This window comes from Astatotilapia calliptera, chromosome 11 (assembly GCF_900246225.1).
Source record: "Astatotilapia calliptera chromosome 11, fAstCal1.2, whole genome shotgun sequence".
Classification (NCBI taxonomy): domain Eukaryota; kingdom Metazoa; phylum Chordata; class Actinopteri; order Cichliformes; family Cichlidae; genus Astatotilapia; species Astatotilapia calliptera.
In genome coordinates, this window is record NC_039312.1 from 23,195,324 (window position 1) to 23,207,737 (window position 12,414).

The 12,414-nt window shown below is 40.6% G+C and overlaps 2 protein-coding genes across 4 annotated transcripts; both read left to right on the forward strand.

The window, feature by feature from the left end:
- Positions 1 to 1,374: 1,374 nt before the first annotated feature.
- Positions 1,375 to 6,524, forward strand: ino80e (INO80 complex subunit E). 3 transcript variants are annotated; one of them, XM_026184971.1, is made up of 8 exons: positions 1,375 to 1,457; positions 1,762 to 1,844; positions 1,943 to 2,013; positions 2,100 to 2,152; positions 2,246 to 2,327; positions 3,654 to 3,771; positions 4,074 to 4,172; positions 5,687 to 6,524. In XM_026184971.1, the coding sequence occupies exons 2-8, from the start codon at positions 1,764 to 1,766 to the stop codon at positions 5,891 to 5,893; spliced, it is 711 nt and encodes a 236-aa protein (XP_026040756.1). In that variant the 5' UTR covers positions 1,375 to 1,457; positions 1,762 to 1,763; the 3' UTR covers positions 5,894 to 6,524. The 3 variants fall into 3 exon arrangements, with proteins under 3 accessions (XP_026040756.1, XP_026040755.1, XP_026040757.1); XM_026184970.1 differs by lacking the exon at positions 1,375 to 1,457 and adding an exon at positions 1,464 to 1,630; XM_026184972.1 differs by lacking the exons at positions 1,375 to 1,457; positions 4,074 to 4,172 and adding an exon at positions 1,464 to 1,630.
- An 88-nt stretch (positions 6,525 to 6,612) lies between these two features.
- Positions 6,613 to 12,162, forward strand: LOC113032216 (uncharacterized). Its single transcript, XM_026184969.1, has 3 exons — positions 6,613 to 8,245; positions 9,607 to 10,401; positions 11,234 to 12,162. The coding sequence occupies exons 1-3, from the start codon at positions 7,931 to 7,933 to the stop codon at positions 11,753 to 11,755; spliced, it is 1,632 nt and encodes a 543-aa protein (XP_026040754.1). The 5' UTR covers positions 6,613 to 7,930; the 3' UTR covers positions 11,756 to 12,162.
- Positions 12,163 to 12,414: the final 252 nt, after the last annotated feature.

Sequence of the window (12,414 nt, forward strand, 5' to 3'; positions counted from 1 at the left end):
CCATATTTTGGTTTTCTGCCCTACACTGTTCCTTTCAGTGACTACTCCTGCTTTTATAAGTTGCAACCAGAAAGTTGATCCAAGTCTGCATAACAGGTCTTTAAAAATATGCACTTAAGAGGCTCAACTTAGTTCCCCAATGGGGCTGAAGTTTCCACTCCTGCAGATGGAAAATATTTTGTCATGGGCACAAATGTTTGAAGGACCTATGCAACTTGATTTTAATGGTCAGGGAGAGAATAGTTTTAGAGCACTGTGCAAACGTTGTGAGCCATCCCTAACTTCTCTATGTTTTGTGTAAAAACATGCAGACATAAATGAAAATTTGGAAACAAGAATTCTAATAAGCTTGATAATTAATATGCATGTAAAAAGGTATGACCACCTTTATTCTTCAGCACAGCCAGAACTCCCTGTAATTGAGAAGCCTTTTTGGATTAGTTTCCCTCTTCTTTAAGTTCATTCAGATCTCTTCTTTGGATGTTGCCTGCCTTTTATTCTACTCTTTGTCAAGATGATCCCACACTGTTTCAATAATGTTGAGGCCTGGTCTCTGGGGAGGCCAATCTCTGACTGATAGTGTTCCATTGTGTGCGTTTTTTTGTTTGTTTGTTTTTTTGCTTATGCTTTCAATGCGCTGGCAGTATGTTTGAAATCACTGTCATACTAAAAATTAAAGTAGTGTCAATTGAGATGTTTTCTAGATGATATTGAATGGCTATACTTTTCTGGATTCGTAATTTCCCAGATCCCAAACACCAGTAGTTGAAATGCAGTCCTGAAACATGACACAGCCTCCACTGTGTTTTACAGATGGCTGTAGATACTGTTTAGAGTGTCTACAGTCATACCTCTCTCAATTAGAACCAAAAGTTTCAGTTTGGATTCATCACTCTATAAGACCTGTTGCCCTGTTTACCTTCATTAAAATGTCTTCTTGACAGCTGCCCTTCCACTGATAAGGCTTCAATGAATAGTGAATGGATCAGCTGAAGGTCCAGATGAGGATTATGCTAAAAAAAAAGTGCTTTGAGTGCTTAAATTCATTCATTCAAGCACCATTTATGTACCAGTCCATTTTAACAAACAAAAACACATTCCTTTGAGAATAGTCAGCTACAAGGACTGGACTGAAAATGAGCTAAAACAAGGTAAAAGGAAGACTTTAGAGAAGATGCATGTGTGTAGTAAAGGAGGACATGCAGAGGGCTGGTGTGACAGAGGACGCAGGGAACAGGGTCAGATGGAGACAAGTGATCCGAAGTAGTGACCCATAAAGAGAACAGCTGGATGACGATGAAAAAGAAGAAGGGGATTTAAATATAAAATATTGTTGGGATTTTTAAAGTTGGTACTTCCACTCCTGCCCAGGAGGTGGCGGGAAAGCACCGAAATTGTGAATGTCAAACAACTGTAACAGCAGAAGAAGAAAGACGCACGAATACGACGTCAGATAGGTAAACAATAGCACGTCCCACGGCAGACTCAAGAGAGAGGTGTCATGAGATAAATTAGCTTTAAATTCACCTGAGTCGTGCTAGCATATTTTGTAATAAGCCTTCGTAAACATTTGAACTGTTCGTGGCGCTCTAGCTATAGGTAGCAGGCTAGATATCGGAGCTAGCTGAAGGTACGGAGGCTGGTTCCGCTGGAAACGAAGAATGTGCTTTTACAGACACTACCTGCTATAAAACAATTACAGTTAGTATCCACTGCTGCTAACAAACTGCAGATTTCATGGTTTAATTATTTGCATTTTAGACATGAACGGCCAAGCGGACGTCGAAGTCGACTACAAGCGGAAATACAAAAATCTCAAACGGAAATTAAAGTTTCTTGTTTATGTGAGTGTTTTCATTTTAAACCGTCCCGTTTCCTCTGCCGTGCTATAGTTGCGTGTCTGTCTTTGCGCTGATTTCGTTTCGCTGGTTTCCTTTTCCAGGAGCAGGAGTGTTTTCAGGAGGAGCTGAGGAGAGCACAGAGGAAACTTCTGAAAGTTTCCAGGGACAAGAGGTTTGTGAGGATTGTGTCTTCATATAGGTATGCTTTGTGCATCCTAATGGAAATGCAAAAAATAATTTTCTATACATGTTTTCCAGCTTTCTTCTGGACAGATTGCTGCAGTATGAGCGAGTAGATGAAGACTCATCAGGTAGACTAGGAACATAAAACCTTTATGAGTAAAAACAAAAGCTGTTGCTTCTGAAGTCCTGTGGATCAATTTTGTCTTTGTTTTCATCATCAGATTCAGAAGCAACTGTTTCCTCGGAAAACAGTGAAGGGGAAGGACCCAGAGAGAGGGAAAGGGAACGAGAGGGAGCAAAGAAGTAAGTCGGCTATTTAAGTAAATTAATTACCAGGTAGATCAACCAGAATCATTCACTTTTGAGTAGGTTCATATTTAACCTTTTATTTCCACCCTCCACAGACGTCTTGTGCAATGCGAAGTTACCTGTTTACTTTGCATTGCACAACACTGTGTGTTATAAGTATTCATAGTAGTTGCATGCTCCATGAATCACTCATTTTATAGTTTGAGCCCAATGAATTCTGGTGTTGTCATCTTGGAATAAGCCAGTGTATTCAGGGAAGAAAAAATTCAGTGATGGAAAAATCCTGGGCATTCAGTATATTCCGGTAGTTAGCTGATCTCATTTTCGGACAAATAACACTACCAAACCAACCCTAGACAATCTGAAGCAACTACAGATCATAACACTGACCAACAGGTTCCCATCTGAAATCTGATAAATCTGGGATTATATGACCACATGATCTTTTTCCACTGCCCAAGATTCTAATCTTTATGCTCCCTAAACTGAAGCCTTTTCCCCCAATTAAACACCAAGTAGTTTTCTTAAGGCTATGTGTGGAAATACCCTGTCTTTCAGTATTAAACACAGCCATATTGTATGATTTGATCTACAGTCATTCAATCATCACCACTTCCAGGTTTAATGATGTATTGAACAGTTCTTAACCCAATTTTTGTAGTGTCAGAGATCATCCGGAATGCATGCAGGCCATTAATTTGTCCCTTTTGAAATGTAGCTCCATAAATGAAGCGTGTGAATTACCACAGTAATTATTGGTGGAAGGCTCTTTCCTATTCGAGGTGTTAAATCCAGGTGGTGACTGGATTTGGCCAGTCAGTTTATATTCAAGCATTAAATGATATTAAGGTACAGGTTAGAGTAGTGATTTCCCTTTGTTTAGTGTGAGTCTCTAGCCAACACTAATAAATCATAAAGTGAGTATTTTTACTGTTTTACAGTGGCTGAATGTTGTTTTTCTCCGTTTTCTTAACTGTGACTAGCTAGCACAAGAACGGTGTTTTCACAATTCTGTATGAGACACCCTCATATAGGACACCCTGTTCCACCGAGTGAGCTGGAGGAGGTGGCTGGGGAGAAGGAGGTTTGGCTTCTCTGCTGCCCCAACGTTCCGGCCCCGAATAATCAGCAGAAAATGGATGGATGGATATGCAATGAAGGCAGTAGGGGGCATTTTAAAGCTAGGTTTATTTGGGCTTACTTTACATGTCCAAGCCAAGTAAGCCTGTTAGGACAGTTGAGTGAAACATTTGTGCTTTCTAATTGTTAAACAAAACACATTCATATTTCTTTTTATTTAATCCATGACCTTCTTTTCAGGCGAAAAAGTAGTCCCGGTGCGTGCCTCCCTTCATCATCATCTCCTCATCTCTCCCTGCTTTCCCGTCCTGGTGTGAACTCCCTGCAGTCATCCGGCTCTGGGGCCTACCTCAACGCTGTGAGTTTCTTTCCCCTCTTATCTTATTGCAACCAACAACAATAACATTGCCGTCATATTCATCTTCTCATCAAAGAGCATAATCTGTTTTTTTAATTTTGCATTATTTTATTCACAAGTCTGTTCCTTGCTTTTTGTTTTTAGATTTATAATTGCTCCACTGTCTTTTTATTGTTCATTCTTCTGTGTCTGTTTTGTTTGTTTTTCTGTGTGTCTGTCTTATAAACTGCCCTTTGACTGTGTGCATGCATGTTTGTGTGGTCATTTGACAATGATTTGGGGCCTGCGTGTGTGTTGGGCAGATGCCCTTCCCACCAGAATATTTGGCTCCCCCAGCTGAACGAATGAAGAAAGAGAGAAAAACAAAGACGGCAAAAAACAAGAAAGAGACTACGGGGAAGGTGAGAGAGGAAGAGGGGAAACAAGATGTTCAGAGATAAAAATAATTATGATCAAACACTTCACGCTTTATTCTCACAAACTGTACACAAACCAGCTATTTATATTTGATGGCCCGGCAGGCTGTTTCCAGTATTTTCAGTTTAGATGCATATTTATAACAAAGTAAAAAGCATCTAAAATATGTATATTTCATAGTACAGTTTTTCATTTTTATTGCTCTAACAATGGCATTTCAAGACCCTTTTGTTGAGCCCCAAAATGAAAAAATATATGAGTGCATATACAGTTGTGATAAAAAAGAAAGTGCACCCTCTGTCAATTGTAAGGTTTTACATATCAGGATATAATATTTAAAAAATGATCTGGTGTTAGGAGGTTTTAAATTGAGCTAAATACAACCTGAGATAAACAACACATGGTCTTTACCAAAAACATAAACTGCAGAAGCAGTTTGTGGAAAAACAAAGTGCGCCCAGTGACTCAGTAGCTTGTAGACCCACCTTTAGCACCAATAATTGGAAGTAATTTTTTTCTGTGTGACTTTATCAGTCTTCTTCAGTTCATTGACGTTTGTTGGCATTCATTTATGCACAGCTCTCTTAAGCATTCCAGTCAGGTTGAGGTCTGGACTTTGAGCCATCACACCTTGATTCTTTGCTTTTTCAGTAATTCTGTTTTAGAGTTGCTGCTGTGCGTGGGATCTTTGTCCTGTTGCAGAGTTAGCCAACAGATGATGTCACATTTGACTGTAGAATGCTTTGGTGTACACAGGAGCTTATGCTCCACTCTATGACTGCAAGGTGCCTGAATCCAGCGGCTGCAAAGCAAGCCAAGTCATCGTCCCTGCACCACTGCACCTGACACTTGATATAAGGTGTTTGTGCTGACAGGCTGTGTTTGGTTGTTTTGTATTTTTTGCCATTTCTCTGAGCATTGTGTGTTAAGACCCACTCCTGTGAGGATTGGCAGCTGTCTTGAATGTTTGCCCCTTGCGAATAATCCTTCTCACTGGAGAATGATGGGGCAGATTGTTTGGAAATTCCCTTGGGCAGCAACAGTTGCTTCTCTAAGATTGCTGATCATTGCTGATGGCTTGTGTTAACACACATCTGAATGCTCCAGATCAGAAAACTGCCAAATCGTCTGCTTTCATAAAGGTGCTCACATTTGCTGATTATCAATTAACCAAGTGCATTTGATTAGCAGCATCTGGCTGCTACCTACACTCCTAATGACACACTGTAATATGCAATTGTTACGGTTGTATTTACCTAATTTTAAGACCCACTAAGAACCAGGTGAATTTATTTATTTTTTATTCTATCCGGATACATAAAAGCTTAGATTTTAAGTAGAGTGTACTGTCTTTTTACCATGACTGTTCATGCTTTGTCCTGATTTACTCCGGTCATCTGTGACATTACCATCAATCCCCACTCATCATTCTTTTACACTCCGTCCATCCCTCGCTTTGTCGTTCCAAACAACAACTTCTTCTTTCTGATCTTCTTAGGTCGTTACTTCAATGGCAGCTAATTACCCATCAGGCCCTGCAGCTCCTCCAACAGCCAGTGGCCACTTCAGCTGGGTTCCTAGACAGATGTTTAGCGGAGATGCAGCTGAGGAGGAGGGCGAGAGCGACGGAGACAGTGACAGAGGAGACGAAGACAGAGGAGAGGGAGACGAGGCTGAACTCGTCATTGACATCCCTAATGAGTGAGCCTGAGTGTGCGATTAGATTTATTTATAAGTGAGGGAAATGTATGTGGATGTAAGGTTGAAAAATAGAACAGGGTTCAATGTATTTCTGCATTGAACAAACAAGTCCACACTTTTGAAAGGAGGGTCAAGCTCCCCCTTGTGGACTTAAGCTTAACTGCAGCAGCGCTGTCCAAACAATATCATCAGTAGTGCGTTTGTGTAAAATTATGTCGGGTTATTGGTCTGTGACAAAAGTGCAGTCTGCAAAGGATTAAGAAAGGTCTGGAATCACTGAGCTGGATGGATACTTTACTTTGTACAGCGGTTTCAAACTACCTGCTGATTATTTTTGTCAAAACATCCACACAAACTGAATACTAGGTGTGTCCTTTGTTTTTTTTTTATTGCTTAACAGCTGTCTCTGACTTTGTATTGTAGAAGTGCTGCAGTCCTTTTAAAACTGTTCAACTGTGACATAAATGTGTGTGCAGCTTTAAGTTTTGTTTACTTGTTACAGTTTTGACATTTCTCATTTGTACTCACAGTTTATTTCATCAAATCGGTCAAAAATTAAAGTGTTTCTCATGAATGGGTGTGTATAGTTTTTGTACCCATCCAACTGTGTGTCAGATTAAAATAATTTCAGCAGACTAAAAGTTTTTATTTAAACTTCACTTGTGTGTGTGTGTGTGTGTGTGTGTGTGTTATTCACAGATTCCACCGATGCAGCTTTACTTAAACAGAAAGTGTTTATGTGTTTACCAAAATGCATTTGTAACATATTTTGTAAAGTGAAAGTGTTAAATTGCTCTTATGTTGTGGTTTATTACCCCACCCTGAACTCACACCCTGAAACTCCCATTCCACAGCTCCACACAGACACTGAAGTAGGCAGTCCTCTTTGTACTGTGTTGCATTTAGCTTTTTTAAATATTTACAACACTAAAATACTGCGTAAACTTCATGTCCATGTCACTTACTGTGTATGACTGTCTTTGCTTGCTTGACCTCTTTGCAAAGGAATCCTGATACCGTTGTTGACTGAAGCCCAAGGGTACATTTGGCTCATGTTGGCCATAACTTTTAAGCAATGTGAAGGGAGCGTGGCGCGACTCCAGCTCTTCATGACTAAAAGGGAGTGCAAGATATTTTTTTCCTTTGACTCTAGAGCTGTGGTATTGCATGCAGATTTCTGTTTTTGCGACATAATGATTTTGCAAAAAGCACTCAGTGCCAGCGTCATGCCTCAACAGGCACGGTTCTGATATTTAGGAGGGCAAATGTGCAAGCCATGAAAGGGAGTGTGTTCAGATTTCAAGAATCGCTGCACTCTGGGAGAGACAATGACCCGTGAAACTGTCGCTATCCAGATTTAGCTCTAATAAGGAGTTCATGAACAGACCCTGCTATATTTAGAGTTCACTTTCTCTCATTTATCTGGACTTTTAGGTGTGAAATTCTTCTTGATTTGGAAGCAGTTCAAAGCAAATATTTGATCTGATAGAGAGTCAGCACTTTAAGGTAAGCGCTTTACCTAACAACAAGAGTTTGTCAATCAAATAACCTTGCACAGAGACCATTGTTTAGGCATGCAGACATACAGGTAATTGACAGTCCTGAATAGGTGTGGGCTTTCCTTGTGTACTTAACAGAAATGGGAGTTAAAGGTGTAACCATAGAGAGTATGAGAGGGAGGGGTGAAGTGGAGGTACAGGCAGAGGGAGAGTCACAGAGGGTGGAACTGACAGAGGGGGGCGAGGCTGTCAGGAAAAGGGAAATGAAGGAGTAAGCAAGATTGTGCCTGCAAACACAGACTCACTCTCACAGAGTGCAGCTAACATTACCAGCGGACAGACATGGTTGCAGAGAAACTGGAGGAGGAAACAAGGAGCGAGTGAGGAAAACAACAAGCCATCAGCAGCCAACCTTGGCCACATTATCTTTCTCATCTATATACGGAAATCACTGGGTAATTTATAAGCCTCTCACTCTGTGTGTGTGTGTGTGTGTGTGTGTGAGTGAGAGGAGGGGGGGATCTGCTAAGCTCACCACCATCATGCTGTGTCCTGCTGCTGTCAGTGCAGCTGCTGCGGCTGTCTGCCTGCTGGCAGTGCTGGGCCTAGGTCTGTCTCTCCCAGCTGAGGACAGCTCGGAGGCAGACTTCACCCTCTGCAGCAACTGCTTCTACAGACAGACGCCTCCTCGGGGATCCTCTGCAGGGCCGCTGCTGCGCCCACGCTGCCACAGGCTGCCGGGAGGGCAGGCGTTTGCCACTCTGTCCAGACCGACCTGTGACACAGCTGTCTACTCTGCCTTCCATCTCCGCCAGGGATGGACTGAGAGGGAGGGAGAGGAGGGGAGAGAACCTGTGGTAAGAGTTCATCTATCACATTTCTTAAAGTAGAAGTGCTTAGTTTTAAAAGATTAAGTTATAAGTAAAGAAATGTGGTGGAGAGTAACTAAGTACATTGTGAGTGGTAACCACTCAATTTTCTAATAAAGAAAATTAAGTAAAAAACGCAGAAAATTGAGCCCTGCAAAAGATTGGTGGCGTGTCCAAGGTGTGCCCAGCCACCTGCCCTGTGACAGCTGGGATACGCTCTAGCCCAACCGTGACCCTGAATTGGATAAGCAGAAGAAAACGCAAGGCTGGATTTGATGGCCACCCCTTAAGAGGGGCCTGTAATGACTATTAACTCTTTGCAGTTGAAGTTTAGACAAATTTCATCTCTAAAAAACTTTCAGGTGTTTACATCTGAATACCAGCTCAGTGCTGAATTAATTAATTAATTAATTAATATTTCACAAAAAATCATCATTGGTATAGAAAACATGATTCATAGGAACATTTATGTACAGAATGCATTCTTACATATTACATATGTCTTACATATTGTTATTTAATAGTCAAACTAAATGTTAGTTTTTATATCTAAATTTGAGCTGACACACTGGAATTAATCAAACATAACATTCAACCACTAAAATACATTTTTCATTTCAGGAAGGCAAGTAAATAACTGCAATTTGGCATCAAAAATAATAACATGTTTCTATCTTTTTTCTGCTTTTTTGCAAAATAGTAAATTAGAGAATTTATGAATGACAACAATAATGATATTTTAACATTGGATTGACCATTAGGAAACATAAGAAATTATTTTCGTAATTACAATGCTGTTAATTTAGGGCATCTGTGGCATAAACCTTATATTGGTTGGTGATCTAATAACTTTGTTAAGCACTCTACTTGGAATACTTTATCCCAGATAATAGAAATAATCTGGGATAATAATAAATAAGAAGTAGTAGTATAAGAATAAGTCTGGGGATAACTAAAGATTTTTAATGCAGAGCCTTTGAATAATACAAGTGTATTCAATATAAAATAAAACACCTTTGAAACTTTTATTTTTCAAACATTCAGCTCTCAGGCCAAACAAAAAGTTTTTTTAAATTAGGAAAGGAGTCTGATTATTTTTTCCACATTAAAAATCATTTGAAAATGGAGCTTAAAGAAAATGCAAACAATATAAATTTAAAAGATGGATTGGATCTTTATCACACTCATAATTATCAACACTGAACAGCTGAGCACAGAGAAACAGGAATTAGAGATGTTTCTGTTATTGTTGTGTCCTTATATGGGAACATTTAAAAATCAGAGTGCATAGATTGAAGAGTTTGATGGACTCTTTCTTAAACTGCTGGTTTTGGTTCTTTTTCTGCCAGACAGAGCAGGAAGAAGACATTAAAGTGGCAGCACCAGCTCTTCTCAGAGGAGGTGTGGATCCATCTCATTCTTTCTCGCCCACAGACTCCCCTTTTCACCACTGGGATTCAACAGTCACAACACTGGTCCAGTCAAGCGTGTCTCCCCAGTGCAGCACTGTAGGGGGTGATCTCTACATCCTTACTGGAGCGGGAGGACTCGGGGCTGCTGAGGATGGAGACGAGGAGTGTCAGACGAAGCCGCTGTGGTCTGCGGCGTGCTGTGCTGTCCCGCAGGGGAAGGGTGGCTTCAGCGTTGGGTTAATCAGAGAGACGCAGGAAGGGGTGAGGCAAGTGAGCGTGAAGGAGCTGGAAGACATGCTTGGATTGGCAGAAATGTTCTCTGAAGGCTGCGGAGGAGGAGATGGGAAACGTGTTGAAGTCGGAGTTGGTCTCCACAGTGAGGGACTTCCTGGAAATACAGATGTGCAGACAGACATTCTGGAAAGCCGAGAGAAGTCGATAACTAAAGAACAGGCAGCTAATTCTCAGTCAGGGAAAGCTGATGGTGCTGACGCCATGCAGGAGACTTCAGCAGATGCAGCAACTTCTGAGAGCAGCAGTAATGAACAGGGTGATGTGACACGTTCAGGAGCTGTCAGGTCAGACTCCGACTCCTCAGCTGAACATGAAACTGCTGAAGAGACGGACACAAACTCCACCAGCACTCTGGTCTCCATCCTCTCCACCACCTTCTCCATCTTCAAATTTCCTCTGCGTCCTGTATTTTCTACAATCACACAACTACCTGGACAGGTAGCTCTAATAGCTCTCTAATAGCTCTAATGTGTAAACATCCAAAAATATACTACACAAAATATAAATATAAACATAATTTAAACTGAATTGCCCCTCTCACCATACTAACTGTTATTTTCTCTGTAAAGGATGTGCAGATATTAAGAGGTTCAGACTCAAAGATGTTTTCTGGGAGTATATCATACACTTCCATAGAGTCGAGTCTATATTAAGGGAAAGGTGCAATACTGGGTCCACTTTCCCATAAAGCATTACTGAGACTTCATGGATTACCTCGCCACACCCTAGTTTGTAAAAACATCATTGTTAACATCATGATTTTGTCAGACCTCTCAGATCCACATTCCAGACACGTGTGTAACACATGTGTGACAATTGTTTTCACAGACTGGCTAATGCTCCCTGAGACTCTCTAATTTCACTAGTTACAAGCAATCCTTGAGAATTAAAAGATATTATGACTTTATATTCATTAAACAGTATAATGACCTGTGGTTCTGATTAATGTTTTCAATAGGAAAATAAAACCATTACAAATCATTAGAAATAGACAATTTTTCTTTCTACATTTGAGCCTCGGGTTAATAAAACTGTCTCAAGAGTTTGTGTTATGTATTAACCTGTTATGTATTAACATATTCAGGTTCAGAGTTAAATAATAAATCATCTCATTCCAGTCTGCTCCGCCCGTAGACTGGAATGAGGTGTGGTGTACAGGTGGAGTTAATTCTAGGTGTAGTACATTGCCTCAAGGCTTTCTGTCTTTTTGTTGTTTATACTTCCTGCAGTCACACTGTGAAATCGACTCACTATTCTTATCTGCGTTCAGGTCACCTATGTTCTCCAGGAAGACCTCGGAGTTCTCTCTACCCTGCCTGGAGAGACCTTCACCCTGTTCCATCTACTGACCTCTGACCTCCTCTCCTGGATGGGCACAGCAGGAGAAATGCTGCTAGGTATTGGGGAGACCTGCTTCTGTAGTGTTTATTACTGCACCTCCTCTATGATGGGGGAACTGCTGAGCAGCTGCCACACTGGGGTCACTGGTCTGGGCACCCTAGCTGGAGACACGGTGGGGGTATTTGGTGAAGCTTTGGATAATGCTTGGTCGGTGACCAAGTTCTTTGGAGGGCGGCTGTGGGAGCACAGTGAGGGTTATGTGGGAACAGTGATGTCAGAGATGGGAGGTCAAGCACAAGCTGTAGGAGGAGGTTTTGGGAGACTGGTATGGAGAAGTGGGAAGGGAGTGATCAATGTGTGCAGGCTGGGTGGAGGGGTTATATTTGGAATGGTTGATGTAGTCTTTGGGGGTGTAAGAGAGGCCTTTGGGCAGGAGTCGAATGAAGAATGAAAGAAAAAAATTAAACTCAAGATGACACCTTTAATAAACTTTAATAAAGTTTCAGTTTTGGTTTGTAAATTTCTTCCAGATATGAATGTGTGAAAAACTAATTAAAGATGATGTAATTTGATATGCCTTAGTTGTTACAGATGGTTTGCTGGATTTATTTTTGAAATAACATAGTGGTGGAGTAAATTTCACTGCATTTCTTACACTGTAGATCTTACAATTCACTGTGGAAAACTAGCTGCCCAAATAGTCTGCTGTACTTGAGAGCTTAACCAACTGTGATTTGAATAACACTGTGCACACTCTGCTTTTGGATGTAATTACTCAAGACAACTTGTGTGATAACTGTCACATCTGTAAATCTGAATAAAAGAGTATGCTGGGTTACCAACATGACATGCACCATTTCCTTGAATTCCCTTAATTGAATATTCTTGTTTCCTTCTTCCAGTAGTACAGTTTGACACATATATGTATATTTACCCAGTTACCCAGTCATATTATACTTCTACTGCAAACTGTATTTTTAGACAGTAAAAATTAACAGAATTTTACAGATTAAACCATGATGATGTTGGTAATACGTTTTTACCAGTTCAGTAAACTGCTGCTTTATTATACTATTATACTATATTTATTATACTGCGTTATTTATACTA

Coding starts and splice junctions, on each gene's coding strand:
- ino80e (XM_026184971.1), top strand. CDS start 1,764: ATGAACGGCCAAGCGGACGTCGAAGTCGACTACAAGCGGAAATACAAA. Junction 3,772..4,073: donor CTGGGGCCTACCTCAACGCT/GTGAGTTTCTTT, acceptor TGTGTTGGGCAG/ATGCCCTTCCCACCAGAATA. Junction 4,173..5,686: donor AGAAAGAGACTACGGGGAAG/GTGAGAGAGGAA, acceptor TGATCTTCTTAG/GTCGTTACTTCAATGGCAGC.
- LOC113032216 (XM_026184969.1), top strand. CDS start 7,931: ATGCTGTGTCCTGCTGCTGTCAGTGCAGCTGCTGCGGCTGTCTGCCTG. Junction 8,246..9,606: donor AGGAGGGGAGAGAACCTGTG/GTAAGAGTTCAT, acceptor TTTTTCTGCCAG/ACAGAGCAGGAAGAAGACAT. Junction 10,402..11,233: donor TCACACAACTACCTGGACAG/GTAGCTCTAATA, acceptor ATCTGCGTTCAG/GTCACCTATGTTCTCCAGGA.